Below are 18,429 nucleotides of genomic sequence, written 5' to 3'. Positions count from 1 at the left end.
TTTTACCCATTTGTTTTTGTGCCAACATTGCTTTTTAGCATGGATGGCTTTTCTCTTTCCCTGAGCTACGGACAGACATTCAAAAAGCCTGAGCCTGAATTGATTCAATCTTTGCAGGTCAGTCTAACCTGCAAAGCTTGAACCAATTTGGATGTGGATAGACATTCCCTTTTCATTCTAGAAATGCAGGCACATGTCTGTAGTGGCTCAGGATAGAAGCCAGGGCATGCTAGAGCAGCCCTCCCTTCCCTTCTATAGGGCTGAGCTGAGGGGGACATGGCCAGGCCCTGGCAGTATGCGCTGATTATTCGCCCCTTCCTGAGCAGTCCAGCAGGGGATGTTTATCATCCCTAACTCAGTGTTTATCAACCCACTAAAAAAAACAAAGTCTCTGTCCAAGCTCTTTTTAAACAGCTTTTCTGAGGAAGGACATTAAGCTGTCTGTTGATTAGCTCCAAAAAGCCTGTCTGCCTTTGTTGTCTCCCACAGCATGGATTGTAGCCAGCATGTGGTATGCTAGCTAATGCTGAGGTGTCTGTGTAAGGCAGTGGGGCAGAGAGAATAATCCCTGCTTAGCAGGCAGAAGCCAGGCAGACTCTCTGTGCCTGCAAGTCTCTGCTGGAGCTGCAGCCAGGGAGCAGAGGGGAGGGGCCAGCTCTGCTCTGGAGCAGAGAGCCCTGTCTAGCCCTGGGATGCTGGGGAATCTGGTTTATCTTAAACCAGCAAGGGGTGTAGGACAGACATTGCATAAATTGATTTGAGCCAAATCAGTTAAGTCTGATGCTGCATTCAACCAGGCTTATCTCAAACCAGTTTCAGCCGTTTTCAGACTGGTTTATGTGCCCCGAACATCTGTTTTGTTACAGGTTTAAACCAGTTTCTGGTCACTTAACTGGTTTATGTGTAATGTCTGTCCCTAGCCCTGGTGTTTGCACACACACACATACACTCACATGCAAACATGACCATATATACATATACATATATCAAAGAAGTAATCCTGTTCAGTTTTCAGACGGTTCATTTTAATACCAACGTGATAAAAGCACTTATGAGTAAGAGATTATCAGCTGGATGCGTGCTCACACTTCTATGAGACTAGCCCGCAGCATTGGAGATGAGCTTGGGGCATGGGTCTCTGTATCTTCTTTTGATACTGGTCATTATGAGGAGATGCAAAGAGAGACCAAGAGGCTGGTAAGTGCCAGTATAGAAGACTGGTATGTGTATTTATTTTTAACTTTGCATTGGATTCTTTGAGCAATCGTCTTCATTTTATTGAGTAGGAGGTATAGAATTAGTGGAGGAGAGATTCTTGGAGCCAGAAGTGGGGAGGGTGGTAGGAAGGTCCCTGGTCGTCTTCCTCTCTCAAACCCAGTGGAAGACGACACTGGTGGTAATGGTGAAGTCTCTGGTAAGGAAACTGCTGAGCGTGGGGTCTTTAGAAATTGGGTGGAGGTGCTGATGACACCGGGGTAAGTTTTCTGTGTAGTGAAGAGAGGGCCTTCATGAGGGGCAGGGTGTGAGAGTTTGGATGTGTCTGTAAGTGGGTATGGGAGAAGAGATCTTTGAAGGGGCTGGGAAAGCAGGGAGGGTGACTTTTTTGGGTTTTTTTGTTATATGACTTTTTTTGTTAAATTCCTTTCTCTGACTGCTTTTCATTTGGAGTTTGTTGTTGAAAAAACAGGTGTGTGGTGTTGCCTAAACTGATATACTTATGATTGTGTCTTACAGGAAAACAGATGCCAAGACTCCTGCTTTTAGGCAAGCTGACAGAGTTAGTATAGATCAGCTTCTCATTTCCTATAAAGCCAGTTGTTCAGAATCACTTCTTGTGTACACTGTGTTGTAAGCCAACAAACTTAAAAAATAAGGGAGTTAGATTTTTTCTTTTGATCTTGAAGTATTGGCACATTCACAGTACTGACCTTACCATTTTGTTGATTTTTTGAGCACCAGCTCCTGTTATGTGCGCTTAGTCTGTAAAACAGGCTCAGATGCTTATTTAGTCACTAGACAGACTAAGCAACCAGTGGGATGGGGTCACTTCTTATTTCATTATTCTTACATGTACCTTATATTTTAAGTACCTTGACTGCCTTAGGCTGATGCTTAATGTTCCTTTCTAGTGGTGCTGGATTCCTATTAATGCTGATGATACAGAAACATACTACATTATATTTATCCTTTAAGAATTTTCCTGAGTTTCACTTACCACCGTTCTCCTGGGGAGGTGTCAGTCCTTTGAAACTGTTTAGATTTTTTTGTGCAGCTATGCTCTGAAGTCGAAGTGAGATTATATTGCATAGAATAATGATGGATGGTCTGTGTGCCAGAAGTACTTTGCATTGTGCAGTGGTGAGTTTCATCTACACTAGTTGCATATAGACTAGGCATGGGCAAAATGGTTGATTCAGCCGGTAGCCAGACTCCATTTCCCAGCAGCCTCTACCCACATTGCTGGGGCCATTTTCCATAGAGAACCCAGCAGAGCAGCATCATGACAGCGTAGGGCTGGGGTTTCTGTGAAGACTGGCCCCAGCAGCGCTGGCAGGGTGCTCAGCAGGGAGTGTTGCTGCTCCAGCGCTGGGGCTGGGATCATGCAGTCTAGCAGTGTGGTCTGCAGCCGGGGCAGAGCTGTGATCTGCAGATTTGCAGCTCTGTCCCGGTTCCAGACCACGCTGTCATTGCTACTAGATCCCAGCCCCTGAGTAGTTCCCACGCTCAGCTGCATGTCCTGCCAGCACTTCTGGGGCTGATCTCCATGAAAAACCCAGCTCCACACTGTCAGGACACTGCTGCTGCTGGGGTCTCCATGGAAACCAGCCACAGTGGCACAGGCAGGAGCTGCTGGGAAATGGAGTTTGCTGCGGGCCTGATCTGCCTGCCCCTGATACAGACAGTGGAAATTATGGAAAACCTTGTCCCTTATCTCTTAGCCTAACTCCCAATGGGGCATGCAGTACCTGGTGAAGTCCTTTGTGGGATCACATTGCTGCTTTTTCAGCAGAAGAGCCAGAAAGCTGCTATTCAGACCATAAGCTCTATTGTTGCATTCAGACCATTTTGTTTTGTTGCTAGAAAAAATAGAAGGCAGAGAGACTCTTGAGGCATCTTTTGGGTAAGCAATTCCTGAATTTGACCTTGGAATCCTCTTAAAAATATGACACTTGGTCTGCTGAATACCTGTTTTTTAGAAGAAGCAATATTTGTTCCATATCCCTGGAGTCGCATGGGATTCCTGTTTCTAGGTCTCCCAGAATGCTTTTCAGCTAGTCCACTACTGGGTGGGTAGGAGAAGGGATGCGTCATGGAGAGGAAAAGGGATTTCTCCTACGTACAAAAAAAATGAGATGTATGGTCTACTCCCAAATGTTGAATTTAATTCAGTCCTGCTAGATGAATACTGATAGAATGATATTAATGAAATAAATGACTGAGACCTGTTACATTTCCCAGGAGAAATAACGCTGTGCTTTTTTTTATGCAAAGTTGGTGATTATCTTTGGCTCTAAGAACTGCTTTTTCTAGGAAACGCATCCTCTGTGGATACCTTGGATTGTGAAATGAATGGGACCCTGAGTAGAAATTGAGAACTGATTTCACTGCAATTTGGAATGATAAAATACTGTATGGCCTGTGTAATTTGGGAGGACTAATCCTAGTTGCCGTCAGAATATGGGACTGGTAGGGACGCCTTTATTTCCATTTTTATGTAGTGCTGGTAATCCTTTGATACTTCTACAATACGTCGAAATGAAGTTTATAGGTCAGTGGAGCAGAGGAGCATATTGCCATATTCCTTAAAAATTTTATAGTTGGTGTACTTAGTTTTTTCCTGTACATTGTTATATCTCCCTGAGCCTTTGTTGGGGAGGGAGGTGCTATACATCAAAACAAACAAACAAATGCTATCAGTAATCTGAGTGATGCCTTTCAGACCAGGAAGGATTTATGTCTTCTGTAAACCCAAGCCATGCATAGCAATCTTCATCAGTATTAGGCATGGCTTTTTAAAAGCAGCTTGCAATCAGAAACTAGAATAAAATTTCTTCAGGAACTGGTATTGTGAGGAGGGGTACCTTGACCTCTTGGTAAAGAGGGGAAGGAAGGAAAATCTTAGAAGAAAAGAGTCTCTCTGTCTGCTGTAAATGGGCATGAATGAAGAAATGTGTGCGCGTGGTGTTTCTGTTGTAATGCTTCTCTTAAGTGTGGAATAACACATTTTACTCTATTGCACACAAATATGTAAGATTCTTGTAGGGCATTCTCCATCCTTGTGACTCGTGCTCATTTTGTTTGCTATTCCCTTACCATGCTAGCTCGGTTCATTAAATCACATAACTCAAGCTCTCAAATCCACTGGGGTAGTATGTCATATTCACTGAATGCTCTTCAGCCCACAAGCAGATCCATATCAACTAGGTAACAGAAAATACTGAATCCATCTGGAACTGTTCTCGTTGAATACAGATCTCAAGAGCAGCAGCCGTTCTTATTCATCACTGTGTCCTCTAAAATTATTAGGTGCTGTTCCTATTATGATAAGGTTTGCTTTCTTCAATTTCAACAGCAGGTTAGATTTAATAGTTCACTTGATATGGGCCATCTCCTTGCAAGTCAATATGAAACTATTCATAATATGGTTGTCAAGGAAACAATTTATTGTCCTGACTTGCAGATGTGCTCAACACCCACTATTCTACACCAAGTCAGTGTGGGATGTCGATAATCAGTAACGGAAAACAAGGTCCTGCATTTATTTCTCTTAAGTTTAAAAAATGCTTTCAAGTAGCAGTCCCGAGTTAAACTTGTTTGGACATAATTGAAAGTTTTCAGACTCATTTAAATACCTAGCTATTTATGGCTCAGGCCAAAGACACTGGAGAATCCATATGCCTCTTCATCCTTTTCAAGATCATCTAGTTTAGCCTCCTACTCAAGGCAGGAACATCCTTGACTAAATTATCTCAGCCAAGTGTCTCTCTAACATCTGTCTTAAGATCCCAAGAAGGAAATCCATTCTCTCTTTCTGGTGGAACTCTGGCACCTGGCTTGTGTTCTCTGGTCAGTCAGTGTTGGCATTCACATTGGCTTAGAAGAGAAAAAGCTTTAATGAATTAACTGCTGATTAGAGTGTAAACAGATGTCACTCTTAAGCTGCCACAATAATTTCTGTTGGCTTATTGTGCACCGTACGAATTCCCTTGTATGGGACCCGTGTGGCCTGTATGTCTTGCTGCTGTGCCCCAACTCTAGGTGCAGCACGCAGGGCTGTCGATCCCCCCGGACTGGGCCTCTGAAGCCCTGGGAGCAGCAGTGGGAGGACTCTGCAGGATGATGGCCCTGATGTAGATGCCAGTGAAGCAGATCAACTTGTTGGGATGTATCCCAGCACAGTTGATTCTGTTTCAAAGATTATGTCTGTTTGTCACCTTAAGTGCTTGGAAGCATGGACAGAGCATTGTCTGGATATAACTTCAACAGCTGAGGTGGCACTTGGCAGCAAACTGCTGGAACATATTTGTCCTTCTACTCTGACTGCTGATGCTGGGGAAAGGTAGCACAGTTATTCATTAGGGAACTGAGTCATTTCTTTCAGTTTTGTGTGGATGCTTGGTCATTTCTACACTGGGTATAGTGTCTGTAAATGGAGATATTCACAATAAAATACCAGTATTTCTCTTAAAACTTTGAGGCATGTTGATTGTAATGGAAAATTCTTATCCATGTCTTTTACCTTGGGTTCATCAGGAAGAGAAGCCTCCTCATGCAAAAGTAAGCATCAAGTTCCTCTTTTTGATTGGGTTAACTATGTGATGATGCAGTCAGGTCTCCCGTCTAAAGTCAAAGGCCATGTATTTCTTGTTTTCCTATTTTCTATTTCTGAAGCCAGAAATTTGTCTCGTGTAATTCTCCCAGGCAAGTCTTTGGGATGGAACGATACAAGATGTCTTTTTAAATGGACCAGACTCACGCATTGTTTCTTCAATTCTGTCTGTTCCCAAAATATAAATAATCCTAGTATAATGAATAAATTGTTAGTCATTATAAAACAATAAAAGGGCGTCTTTGCAAAAATATGCCCATAAACTAGCCATGCAGCTCACTCTATGTACCTGTTCTGCAAAGGAATCTTTTGAAACCTCACAGCTTTTGTGATGTACATTATGATAAAGCTATTTACAGTGCTTTTAGATCACTTCATTATGTTGTATTTTGTCAAGTCTTATTTTGATGATAATTACAGAGGCTGGATATCCAGTAACATTAGATATTTGTTTTGTTTACTGTTAATATTATTGCTAGTAGAAAACTGGCTGAATTGCATGCTGCAGGCATATTTTCACATGCTTTACCAAAAAAGAAAAGCTTTCCGACAATACTACTTAGTTACTGCTTCTCATTGTGGTTGGGTAAGGGATGACTGTGGCAACCAAGCATTACCATTTGGCTGTTTGGTGTCCTCTCTCAAAGGAGTTGGTCATCACCAGGGACCTGGGTTTTCCATTTCCCATGGAAAAACAGAGTAAAACGTTGATTTCCCCCTTACTGCAGTAAAATGTGGATTTCTCATTTTTAGCAGAGGAACCTGTTGATTTTGCAGTTTTGCAATGAGCCCTCTGCTGGTGGGTACAGTTCCAGCTTGCAGGGGGCTGGGAGGGAACAGGAGGAGTGTGGTCAGGCAGGTGGTCCCATGTGCGTATACATGCACATGGCCTCAGGCAGCCTGGAGGGCAGCTCCTGCAAATAAGTGGAGGGAGGATTGAGGCCCCCATAAGGAGGGAGGGAGGGAGTTGGGCAAGGCTGGGCCTGGGGCTGGTGCCCAGTCGAGCGGTGTGTGGGGCTTGGGACCCAGGGCTGCAATGTATGGCTGGGCCCTGGTATGGAGTCGGATGGGGCCACGGGCAGCTTGTCCTGGGGGGTGGGGGGTTAGCTCCCTGCTGTGGTGTTTGCTTTGGGGGGGCACATGCCTCCTAGATCTGTGTGTGGGACAGGGGCAGGATGGGCTGTCTACTGTGGGCTCAGGCTCCTGCCCTGCTGCCCTCCCCTGGGACCTCTGCAGCCTGGCAGGTGTGACCCAGTATTGCAGGGCTGAGTGTGGCCATGGAGGAAAGCTGCTTCCTGCTATGAGCTCTGAGCTGCCCTGGTGAAATGAGCCCTGCACACGCGGGGTTGTGCCTCTCACTGCTGCCATATGTCTGTGAGATGTCGCCAGGGCAGCTCAGAGCTCACAGCTATGCTCTGCCCTGCAGTGCTCGGTTACACCAGCCAGGCTGCAGAGGCCCCAGGGGAGGGCAGCAGGGCAGGAGCCTGAGCATGCAGCGCATATCTGCTCTGTCCCTTCCCCACATACAAATCAGGGAGGCACGGATCCTCCCTACCCCCGGGAGTGTGCACTGCCACAGGGAGCTGGCCCCACCTACCTGAGCCCACAGCAGGGGGGAGCAAGCTCCATGCTCTGCTCTGCTGCACCAGCTGCTGCCTCCTGTTGGGGCAAGGGGCTGCAGACCTGGGTCCTGGGCCCAATAGCCCTGGCAGCTGGGGGCCCCTCCGGCAGGGCTGGGGGGCAGGGTTTATCAGAGAATTTGTAATTTTTAATTTTTTTTTTGTTTACCAGGGAAAACCAGGATCCCTGGTCATTACAGTAAAGTGCCTATTAGATGGCTATCCTCATCACAACTGGTACTAATTAACAACGTCATTCTGTCTCCCAGATATAAAGGAGTGAATCAGAATGATGGCAGAGCTGTGCTATATTGTGCATACGGCCCTGACAAATTTGGATGAGTTGTATTTTCAAGGCAGTGTGGCCTGTTTGCCTCTCCGGACTGTTGTGTACATGTAAATAAGTATAGGGTTACCATATTTCCAGTTCTAAAAAGAGCACACTTGTTGGGAGGGCACCTCATTCCCAACCTGCAGTCTACAGCCCTGCTGGAGTCCCTCACTCGCAACCTGCAGACCCCTGATCCACCCTGGCTGTGCTGCTGCCGCTGAATCTCAACCTGCAGTCCTCTGTCCCTGCTGCTGCCTCTCACTCCTGACCCTTGCCCCCTGGTGCTGCCAGTGCCCTGCACTCCTGGCCCCCAGCCATGCCAGCTTTGGCCCTCACTCCTGACCCACAGCCCCCTGCCCCCCCAGCTCTGCTCAGGGGGCCCATCAGCTGCCCCTATCCTGACTGGGCTGGAACGCAGTGACTCTTAGTCATGTAGGTAGCAGTGGAGTGAGTCCAGCCTCAGCACTGCAGGGAGCTCAGGCTGCAGGGAGCAGGAGGAGAGGCCTGTGGCACCCCCCACACTAGGCGGGGGCTCCCACGCCACACCAAGCGGCCTGGCAACCCCCCCCCACTGGCAGCCTCTCCTGGTTATCCCACCCCTGTGAGCATAGGCACAGGTGCCACTGGCCCGGTCATGGGGCACCTTTCCCCAGTATCGGCAGGAACTTGCCTCCCCAACCCTCCACCCCCTCACCTGCAGACTTACCTCTATCCATCTGTCGAATCTACTCCGACCACACTGCCTGGCTGTATGCCAGCCACATCTTGCCCCCTGCCTCTAATCGCACTCTCTCCCCGCTCCCACCAGCAGAGCACAGCAGAGCAAAATCCTGGACATTTGTTCAGATTTCAAAAAACTGCCTGGATGGAGATTAGAGGATCCAAAAGGAGGACATGTACGGGAAAATCCGGATGCATGGTAACCCTTGATAAGTAGAATAATGGATTCTTCAGGGTTTTTGACCAGGACCTTGTCTAAGCATGGAATTCATTTACGTGAGAGAGAAGATAAAGGTTTAATGTCTTTTCCTGGGATCTGACCTGGCTCATAGTCCACCGAAGGGACTATAGTCTATCTAAGGGATAGCCAGCACGGGTTTGTTGTGGGTAGGTCTTGTTTGACCAATCTCATTTCCTTCTATGACCAGGTGACCTATCACCTGGACAAGGGAGAAGAGATTGATGTCATATATCTTGACTTCAAAAAAGCCTTTGATCTGGTATCCCACGATCACCTCTTGGCCAAACTGGCCAGTTGTGGCCTTGGCTCCACCACGATCCGCTGGCTGGGAAACTGGCTCCGTGGTCGGACCCAGAGGGTTGTAATCGATGGCAGTCACTCATCGTGGTGCCCTGTGACCAGTGGGGTCCCTCAAGGGTCTGTCCTGGGACCCATCCTGTTCAACATCTTCATTAATGATGTGGACATTGGAGTCAGGAGTGGACTGGCCAAGTTCGCCGATGACACCAAACTTTGGGGCAAAGCATCCACGCCAGAAGATAGGCGGGTGATCCAGGCTGACCTGGACAAGCTCAGCAAATGGGCAGACGAGAACCTGATGGTGTTTAACACTGAAAAATGCAAGGTTCTCCACCTTGGGAGGAAAAACCTGCAGCTTCCTTATAGGCTCGGCAGTGCTACGTTGGATAGCACTACAGAAGAAAGAGACTTGGGGGTCATCATTGACCACAAGATGAACATGAGCCTGCAATGCGATGCTGCGGCTAGTAAAGCGACCAAAACACTGGCTTGTATCCATAGATGCTTCTCGAGCAAATCCCGGGACGTCATTCTCCCCTTGTACTCGGCCTTGGTGAGGCCGCAGCTGGAGTACTGCGTCCAGTTTTGGGCTCCACAATTCAAAAAGGATGTGGAGAAGCTTGAGAGAGTCCAGAGGAGAGCCACGTGCATGATCAGAGGTCAAGAAAACAGATCTTACGATGACAGGCTGAGAGACATGGGACTCTTTAGCCTGGAAAAGTGTAGGCTCAGGGGTGATCTGATGGCCACCTATAAGTTTATCAAGGGTGACCACCAGGATCTGGGGAAGCGTTTGTTCACCAGAGCGCCCAAAGGGATGACTAGGTCGAATGGTCACAAAGTCCTGCAAGACCGTTTCAGGCTGGACATGAGGAAGAATTTCTTTCCTGTCCGAGCCCCCAAGGTCTGGAACAGTCTGCCAGCGGAGGTGGTTCAAGCACCTACATTGAACACTTTCAAGAGTAAATTGGATGCTTATCTTGCTGGGATCCTATGACCCCAGCTGACTTCCTGCCCTTTGGACAGGGGGCTGGACTCGATGATCTCCCGAGGTCCCTTCCAGCCCTGATGTCTATGAAATCTATGAATGCTACCAGCGAGGGCCTGGAGACAGAGAGGGACAGTTGGTGAGATCCAGTTGACTGTGGCCCAACAGCCGTGGGGACACCGAGACAATAGAGCACCTCCTATGGCTCTGAAACAGCTCTGTAAAGTGATGACTGGTGTCACCTGGCTAACCGGCGAAGCAGCACTGTATGGGCACCTCGTCAAAACACCGGGGAGCCCATCACCCCGTTTCGACCAGTTTGCATCCTGTGTCAGGAGTGCCCTGTGGAAGGCCAGGAACCTCCTGCTGTACAGACAAATGAACGTAGAGGTAGTGGGCTGTGTGAAAATGGCGCTGAGCTTATTCTGGACCTATAACTAGAAATTCGTAGCAGAGGACAGAGAAGATGCAGCAAACATCATGTGGCACAGGTTCATACAACCCCCCAAGTGAAGAAGGGAGTGAAGGCAGTGGAGAAGAGGAACAAACAAGTGGAACAGAGGACAGTGACAGCCGCAGCAGGTCTTCCAGCAGAAGCTGGAGCAACAATGGTGGAGAGGCTACTTGAACTGAGTATGTGACCCCGGAAGTGGGGCAAGGGTGGAAACAAAGGAAGGGCTGGTCAAAGAGACCACAATGGACTGTTGTTGTTTTGGGTGTGTTGCGCACATTTGTGGATATTGTAATGGGTTTGGGTGGCCAGTGGGCCTTCTGTACGGGTTCGGATTTCTGTAATGGGAAAGGTTTAATCCTTTTGTGATGTAATAGGTAGAGTGTAGATATATATAATCTTATATATATAGAGAGAAAAATATTTTTTTACAAAAAACAAAACAAAATGGATTTTCCTAATAATATCTCAATTTCTTCCCATAGGGTTTTGTCTTAGTAACATTTGTTTCAAATTCCTGAAAATGAATAGTAAGAGTCTAAGTGTAATGATGATGCATAAAAGAATACATTTGAGCCAGAGGTTTGACCCACTGCCAGATTTTTTTTCCAGTCTTGTGTGTTTAAAGTATAGGCAGTCAAATCCATGTTTATTCTCTGAAGGAAAACAAAATCCAGCTTCTTTTTATTATGGAGATGCTGTATACTCACCAATCCTATTGAATTCACTGGGTGCTGTGCCGACTTGAAAACCAGGCCAATTTTATTTAGGTTCCCCAGTCAGTATATAGGGTTCTTAAATGTAGGCATCCAAGTCTGAAAAAAGTGGTATTGAGTATACAACTTTCTTTTCCATAGTATAGAAGAGCTAGACTGGAAAATTTCTGATGCTTGTTATCAAATAGTGTCCCCTGTGCTCTGCTATTTAGGAAGCATGCCATGTATTCATTATTGTTAACATTTTCTCTGTTCTGAACAGTTCAAAATGTTAATTTTTGTCAATGTTTTTTCATGGAACACTCTTCCCTTGCAGAATAGCAATTATGGTATTAAAATGCTACACTTCAGCTATCTACTAGAGGGATTGTTTATTTATATATTTTGCAATGAAAAAGTCAGAATTTTATTGAAGCCAGGAATAATTAGTTTGGCTGGTTTTGATGTCAGTAAAGTGGTACCATTCCCTGAAGTTGAATGCTGCTGAAGTGATTAGTTTCCAGTAAAAGTCTGCAGTTCTGTGATAGTTGCATTGCAGTGTTTTTGTTACCATAAACTGTCTCCTATGTTTAAAGCCTTCTGATAGGTGTTATGTTTGCTTTTCCTTATTCGCTGTATATTTTAAAAATATTTTTGTCACTTAAACATTTGCTCATTTCTTAAGTCCTAAAGTCTGTTGTTTATAGAGTAAAAGTGTGAATGCAGTGAGGAAATGTGCCAGTTACCATATTTACCCCCCTTGCTTGCTGTCTGCAATGGCTCTGACTCCATGCCCCTCCTGGGGCACAGAGCATGTGTACAGTGTGGTCTCTGCTTTGCCATGGAGCAGTGGGTGCAGCAGCTCCAGCAATGAGATGCCAGAGTTGCTGCCTCTTGCCACCACTGCTGTACAACTGGGCTTGGCCAGAGCTTCCATGTGCTCTGTGCTTCAGGAGGGAATGGACAGTAAGCAGTGTTGGGGGGAAGGCACTGTTAAGTGCAGGCATGTGTGTGGGGAGGCTGCAGGGAATGCAGAGTCGAGGGGGCATGTGGTAGGAGGGAACAAGTGGTGAGGTGGTGGGGTTAAAGGGTCTGTCTGCCACACCCTGTCACATGCCTCTCCTTTTTCCATTGCACCAATTGTGGCAGGAGGGGTGGGGAGGTGGAGGAGGGGGGCAGATTTAAGATGACCTTCCAGTAATTAGATTCTATACATGGAAAGTTATAACACATTTATAAATTTTCTATATATAGAATCCATTTGTTGGGGGGGTTTCTTCAATTTGAAGTCTTCATGGATTCAGGCAAATAAAGCAAAATAAAGAACTGTAGTAAACAAAGCTTAGTTCCTCTGAATGTACCATAAATGGATTGGCTTCTGTCTTTCTTTGAAGGTATTAGAATCTTGAAGCATAATTAGGAGGGTTTTTGGCAAAGGTTAGATTTGTTTCCTAAAGGTATGTCTGAAACCTGGTGGAGGCAGGAAGATAAGTGACAGTAGAAACGTGACAAGCGCTATAGTTGTAATATGATTATAGTGAAATACACATTGTACCAAAAAACTGGGATGAGAGCTTTCTTTGTGATGCTGTCCCAGGCACTGTGCTAAAGTCTGATCTGCAGGGACTAAAAAAGGGTGTTTCAGTTTTGGGCACTGGTCCACAAATGATGTATTCATACATAGTGTTTTTTATTTGTATGGGGGACATGGGAGAGGGGTATAAAGTAGGGTTTTGAGTTTTTTAGTTTTTTTTTGTTTGGGGACAAGGGCTATCAATAAAGTTGCACCAAATATATATAAGATATATGTAGCTCTCTATGTGAAGGAAAGCTACATGTCCCTGCAAGCTGATGTTGGCGACCAGCATGGACAGCTACAGACCCTCTGGGTAAAAATTCGTGGGAAAAACGGCACAGGGGACACAACGGTGGGAGTCTACTACAGACCTCCCACTCAAAGTCCGGAGCTTGACCAGGAGTTCGCCCGGGAACTGACTGAGGCCGCTTGCTCCAGGACCTTGGTTGTCATGGGTGACTTCAATTACCCGGACATCTCGTGGGAAGATCACTCAGCAAAATCCGAGCGGTTGCAAAGCTTTCTCTTGTGCGTGGATGACCTCTACCTGACTCAAGAAGACTATGGGCCAAAGAGAGGCAAAGCGCTACTCGATCTGGTATTGGCTACGGGAGACGACCTAATCGGCGACCTAGTTATCGATGGGAAGCTGGGTGACAGCGACCACGAGCTGATCACCTTCACCATCCGCCGTAAAGCTGGCAAGTCAGTCAGCAACACAGAAGTCCTTGACTTCAGAAAAGCCGACTTTGACAAGCTCAAGAGGCTAGTCAATCAGGCCCTCAGGGACCATGACCCCAGGGAGATGGGAGTTCAAGAAGAGTGGTTGCTTCTCAAGGAAGCGATCCTCAAAGCTAAATCTATTCCAACATGGAGGAAAGGCAGCAAGAAGGCACAGCAGCCCTCCTGGCTCTCTAGGGATGTAGCGGACCTCCTGCAGCTAAAAAGGAAAGCCTACAAAGGATGGAGGACGGGATTCACCTCCAAGGAGGATTATTCTGCACTGGTCCAGTCCTGCAGGGAGCAAACCAGGAAAGCCAAAGCTGCAACTGAACTCCAACTAGCTTCAAGCATCAAGGACAACAAAAAGTCCTTTTTCAGATATGTAGGGAGCTGGAGGAAAAGCAAGGGCAACGTTGGGCCCCTGCTAAACCAGATGGGGCAACTGACAACTGACGCCCAGGAAAAAGCCAACCTATTAAATAGGTACTTTGCGTCAGTCTTTCATCAGTCCCATGGGACGCCCATGCCTGCTATGAGACAAGGAGATCCGGGTGATGGGGATCCCCTACACTCCATAAATGCTGACGTCGTGAAGGAACACCTTGAGAAGCTGGATACCTTCAAGTCAGCCGGCCCTGACAATCTGCACCCCAGGGTACTCAAGGAGCTGGCGAGCATCATAGCCCAGCCCCTGGCACAGATCTTTGAAAACTCGTGGCGCTCTGGTGTAGTGGCTGAAGACTGGAAGAAGGCCAATGTGGTGCCAATCTTCAAGAAAGGGAGGAGAGTGGATCCGGCTAACTACAGGCCCATTAGCCTGACTTCTATCCTGGGGAAGATCTTAGAAAAGTTTTTATTAAGGAGGCCATCCTTGATGGACTGGCCCAGGCTAACATTCTAAGGGATAGCCAGCACGGGTTTGTTGCGGGTAGGTCTTGTTTGACCAATCTCATTTCCTTCTATGACCAGGTGACCTATCACCTGGACGAGGGAGAAGAGATTGATGTCATATATCTTGACTTCAAAAAAGCCTTTGATCTGGTATCCCACGATCACCTCTTGGCCAAACTGGCCAGTTGTGGCCTTGGCTCCACCACGATCCGCTGGCTGGGAAACTGGCTCCGTGGTCGGACCCAGAGGGTTGTAATCGATGGTAGTCACTCATCATAGTGCCCTGTGACCAGTGGGGTCCCTCAAGGCTCTGTCCTGGGACCCATCCTGTTCAACATCTTCATTAATGATGTGGACATTGGAGTCAGGAGTGGACTGGCCAAGTTTGCCGATGACACCAAACTTTGGGGCAAAGCATCCACGCCAGAAGATAGGCGGGTGATCCAGGCTGACCCGGACAAGCTCAGCAAATGGGCAGATGAGAACCTCATGGTGTTTAACACCGAAAAATGCAAGGTTCTCCACCTTGGGAGGAAAAACCTGCAGCTTCCTTATACGCTCGGCAGTGCTATGTTGGATAGCACTACAGAAGAAAAAGACTTGGGGGTCATCATTGACCACAAGATGAACATAAGCCTGCAATGCGATGCTGCGGCTAGTAAAGCGACCAAAATGCTGGCGTGCATCCATAGATGCTTCTTGAGCAAATCCCGGGACGTCATTCTCCCCTTGTACTCGGCCTTGGTGAGGCCGCAGCTGGAGTACTGCGTCCAGTTTTGGGCTCCACAATTCAAAAAGGATGTGGAGAAGCTTGAGAGAGTCCAGAGGAGAGCCACGCGCATGATCAGAGGTCAGGAAAACAGATCTTACGATGACAGGCTGAGAGCCATGGGACGCTTTAGCCTGGAAAAGCGTAGGCTCAGGGGTGATCTGATGGCCACCTATAAGGTTATCAAGGGTGACCACCAGGATGTGGGGGAACGTTTGTTCACCAGAGCGCCCCAGGGGATGACGAGGTCGAACGGTCCCAAACTCCTGCAAGACCGTTTCAGGCTGGACATAAGGAAGAATTTCTTTACTGTCCGAGCCCCCAAGGTCTGGAACAGTCTGCCAGCGGAGGTGGTTCAAGCACCTACATTTAGCACCTTCAAGAGGAGATTGGATGCTTATCTTGCTGGGATCCTATGACCCCAGGTGACTTCCTGCCCTTTTTGCAGGGGGCTGGACTCAATGATCTCCCGAGGTCCCTTCCAGCCCTGATGTCTATGAAATCTATGAAATAACCTAGGAAAAATGCTTTGATATCAAGCAAAACCATAGTTTCACAAGCTCTGTAATAGCGTGTCCATTTAGGTTCAGTTTTTTTCTAACTTGTAAATCTCAGCTGGTGGTCCAGCAAAAGCTGCTATTAGACATTTGGCTGTCAGTCTCTGCCCAGCAAAATGGACACAAACCTGTGCATATTTATTTTACATGAAACAGGACAACTATACACCTCCAGAACATGAGAAAAGGAGTTGCAAATAAACACTGTACCTGCTAATGCCCTAAGACCCTGCTGAACTTGAGCCCATGTACATACATCATTGTAGCCCTGGCTGTAGTTTATTTTTGTTTGAAAGGTAATTGCAGAAACAGGAGTTGTTTTGGTCAGAAGGACAGTGTCCAGGTACTCTAAACACTGGTCCCTTCTCCCCCCGCCCCCCCCAAGAATAAGAAGTGCAGACTCTTAATGAAGCATGACACATGACTTTACATCAATGAACTAGAAACCATAGTATGTTCTATGTTTCCATAGTTGGTTGGAGGGAGCCCAAAGCTTTTGAAATTACAGTATTTACAAAGACAAGTGCATGGCTGCAAAGCTCTTGACAAGGGCCTGATCCCACAATATTCTGAATCCTCACTGCATGAGGGTTCAGATGAAAATGTTTCAAAACTATCTTCAGTAACTTCTGTTTCTGCTGTCTCCAAACTGTTGTTTTCAGAATGGGAGGGGGGAAAGAAAGTGGAGAGAATTCAGTCTGGTATTTCTTCAGCCAGGGCTGGACGGTGGGGTGGGTGGATTGGACCGCCCCCCCCCCCCAAGGCGGTTCACTTCATATACCCCACCCTCCAGCACTGTTTGGGGAAGCCCTAGAACCAGCTCCCTTTGTTCTCTTTTGCCCCTCCCATTCTGAATACAGGTGGGCTGGGAGGGAGGAGGGGCCATTGCTAGGGGAAACCAGCTGCAGGCTTGCAGCCAAGAGCTAGGTCCCCCCCGGGAACCAACAATGAACTTCTCTATTGTCCAGGAATTGTTGAAACTTGAAACGCTTCCTGCAAAGTGTTCTCGTTACGGCGGGGAGCTGCACCCAATGGTTTTGACATGTGGCCAATATAAAAAGATTGTTTTGGGAGTACAACCTACCTGTTTTTTGAGAGAACCTATGCACACTGAATTCCTGCCCCTCCCTCCCCCCACCCCTTTTGTGTCAGCAGTTGTTTAATACCTGTCATCAGCTATTGACTCTAGAGTATGGACATCTCTACTCATAGGCATGCATACCTCTTACTATTTATACTGCATTATGTGGCCAAAGACTCTGTAAACTCAATGTTGGGAGCAAGAATGTACTTGGATTTTTACATTTAGTTATTGTCCCTCTTATTGGGTATAACTATTGGGGACCACAAGAAATTTCTTTGAAAACAGGCATTTTTGGTAAATTATCCAACCTGGGTTTTCTTTAGCAATGGGGAAAAATCACTTTTACTATATGCAAGTATTTTCATTTTATTCCTTAGAAATTTTCTTGATAAGGGGCTATTACATGACAATGTTTATCAGCTGTCAGGCACTTTGACACCATAAGAACTTGGCTGGAATAAACTAGAATGAGGGATGTTAGCCATGCCTTACCATACAGTTTAGCAACTCATACCGTCTTTTTCATAACAGTATCTTGATAACTTGTCTATTTTATGCATATAATTATTCAATCATTTTTGGGGTTTTTTAGCATATATGTTAATAGATTCCATCCATCTTTCAGTTGGTCCCGAGGTGTACATTATTCCTCATTAATCTGGGAATATTAGGGTACTCTGTTTTAAGTTAATAAATTAAAACTTTCTAAAACATCTTATGAGCTTAACTGAATATACCAGTTATAAGGAATGACTGGAAATGGTGCTATAAGTTTTAGAATAACTTTGTAAGGTTGCCACAAAACTATATTAATTCTGGAAAAGAGACAAGCCTCTGAAAATATCGAACAATATTTTAAGGAAAGCAAGAACAAAGATGTTAGAAACGGGTGAAATGTTGGACTTCTGTAAGGCTGATTTCATGTATTTTATTTATTTATTTTTTGAGGCAAAGTAGTAATGGATTAGAACAGAGCTGGAGTGAAATAGTTTAAAGTATTGCATCAAAAGGCTGGGGGTGGCAGTAATTTGTTTAGAAATCACTGTCAGATGTATAGGAATTAAAATCAAATTTATGCTGTTTTGTAGCATTAATAGTTTTTTCTTTTTCTTTTTCTTTTTTCCCCTCCTCTCCTTCCCCCCTCCTTTCCCAGCTTTATATAACTATGACTCCAGGGGACCAGATGAGCTTTCTTTACAAATAGGTGACACTGTACACATATTAGAGACATATGAAGGTAAGAAAGGAAAGAACAGTTTGTTAGTAGTGCTGTTGTTTAACGTCACTACTTTTTGTACAATGTTTTACTAAAGGATCTACTGCTTTTTCAGGATTAATAAAATAAGATGTTTAATAGGTACAGAATTAACAAGTGCTATATGTAAGTGGACAGATATATGATGTGATAGCTGATTGATGAACTTTTTCTAAATGCAGCGTTTTTATGCCACGTCAACATTCTCACAGCTTTGTTTGTATGACTCAATGGTCAGTTTAGTGGTTAGAAATGATATATGTTCTCTAGATATCCTTGGATAATAATGCACAAGACCCTGCTCTTTAGAGGTGTTAATTTGAATTTGAAAGTGATTTACCTTTTAAATTATTCACATCTTTGTAAGAATTCACATGCTGTTATGCTGTTGATTCATCT

General features: G+C 45.9%; 1 protein-coding gene across 2 annotated transcripts in view; it reads left to right on the top strand.

Annotated features, from left to right (window-relative positions):
• Window positions 1-18,429, top strand: part of DOCK1 (dedicator of cytokinesis 1) — a 553,358-nt gene that overhangs the window by 35,564 nt on the left and 499,365 nt on the right. For both annotated transcript variants that reach the window (XM_090058391.1, XM_090058392.1), the window contains exon 2: window positions 17,929-18,012. In XM_090058391.1, coding sequence (XP_089914517.1) covers window positions 17,929-18,012 — 84 coding nt within the window. The remainder of the gene's footprint in view (window positions 1-17,928; window positions 18,013-18,429) is intronic.

This window comes from Crocodylus siamensis, chromosome 7, assembly GCF_052110815.1.
Source record: "Crocodylus siamensis isolate JL-2025a chromosome 7, ASM5211081v1, whole genome shotgun sequence".
Taxonomy (NCBI): domain Eukaryota; kingdom Metazoa; phylum Chordata; order Crocodylia; family Crocodylidae; genus Crocodylus; species Crocodylus siamensis.
This window is presented reverse-complemented; position numbering and strand designations above follow the sequence as displayed.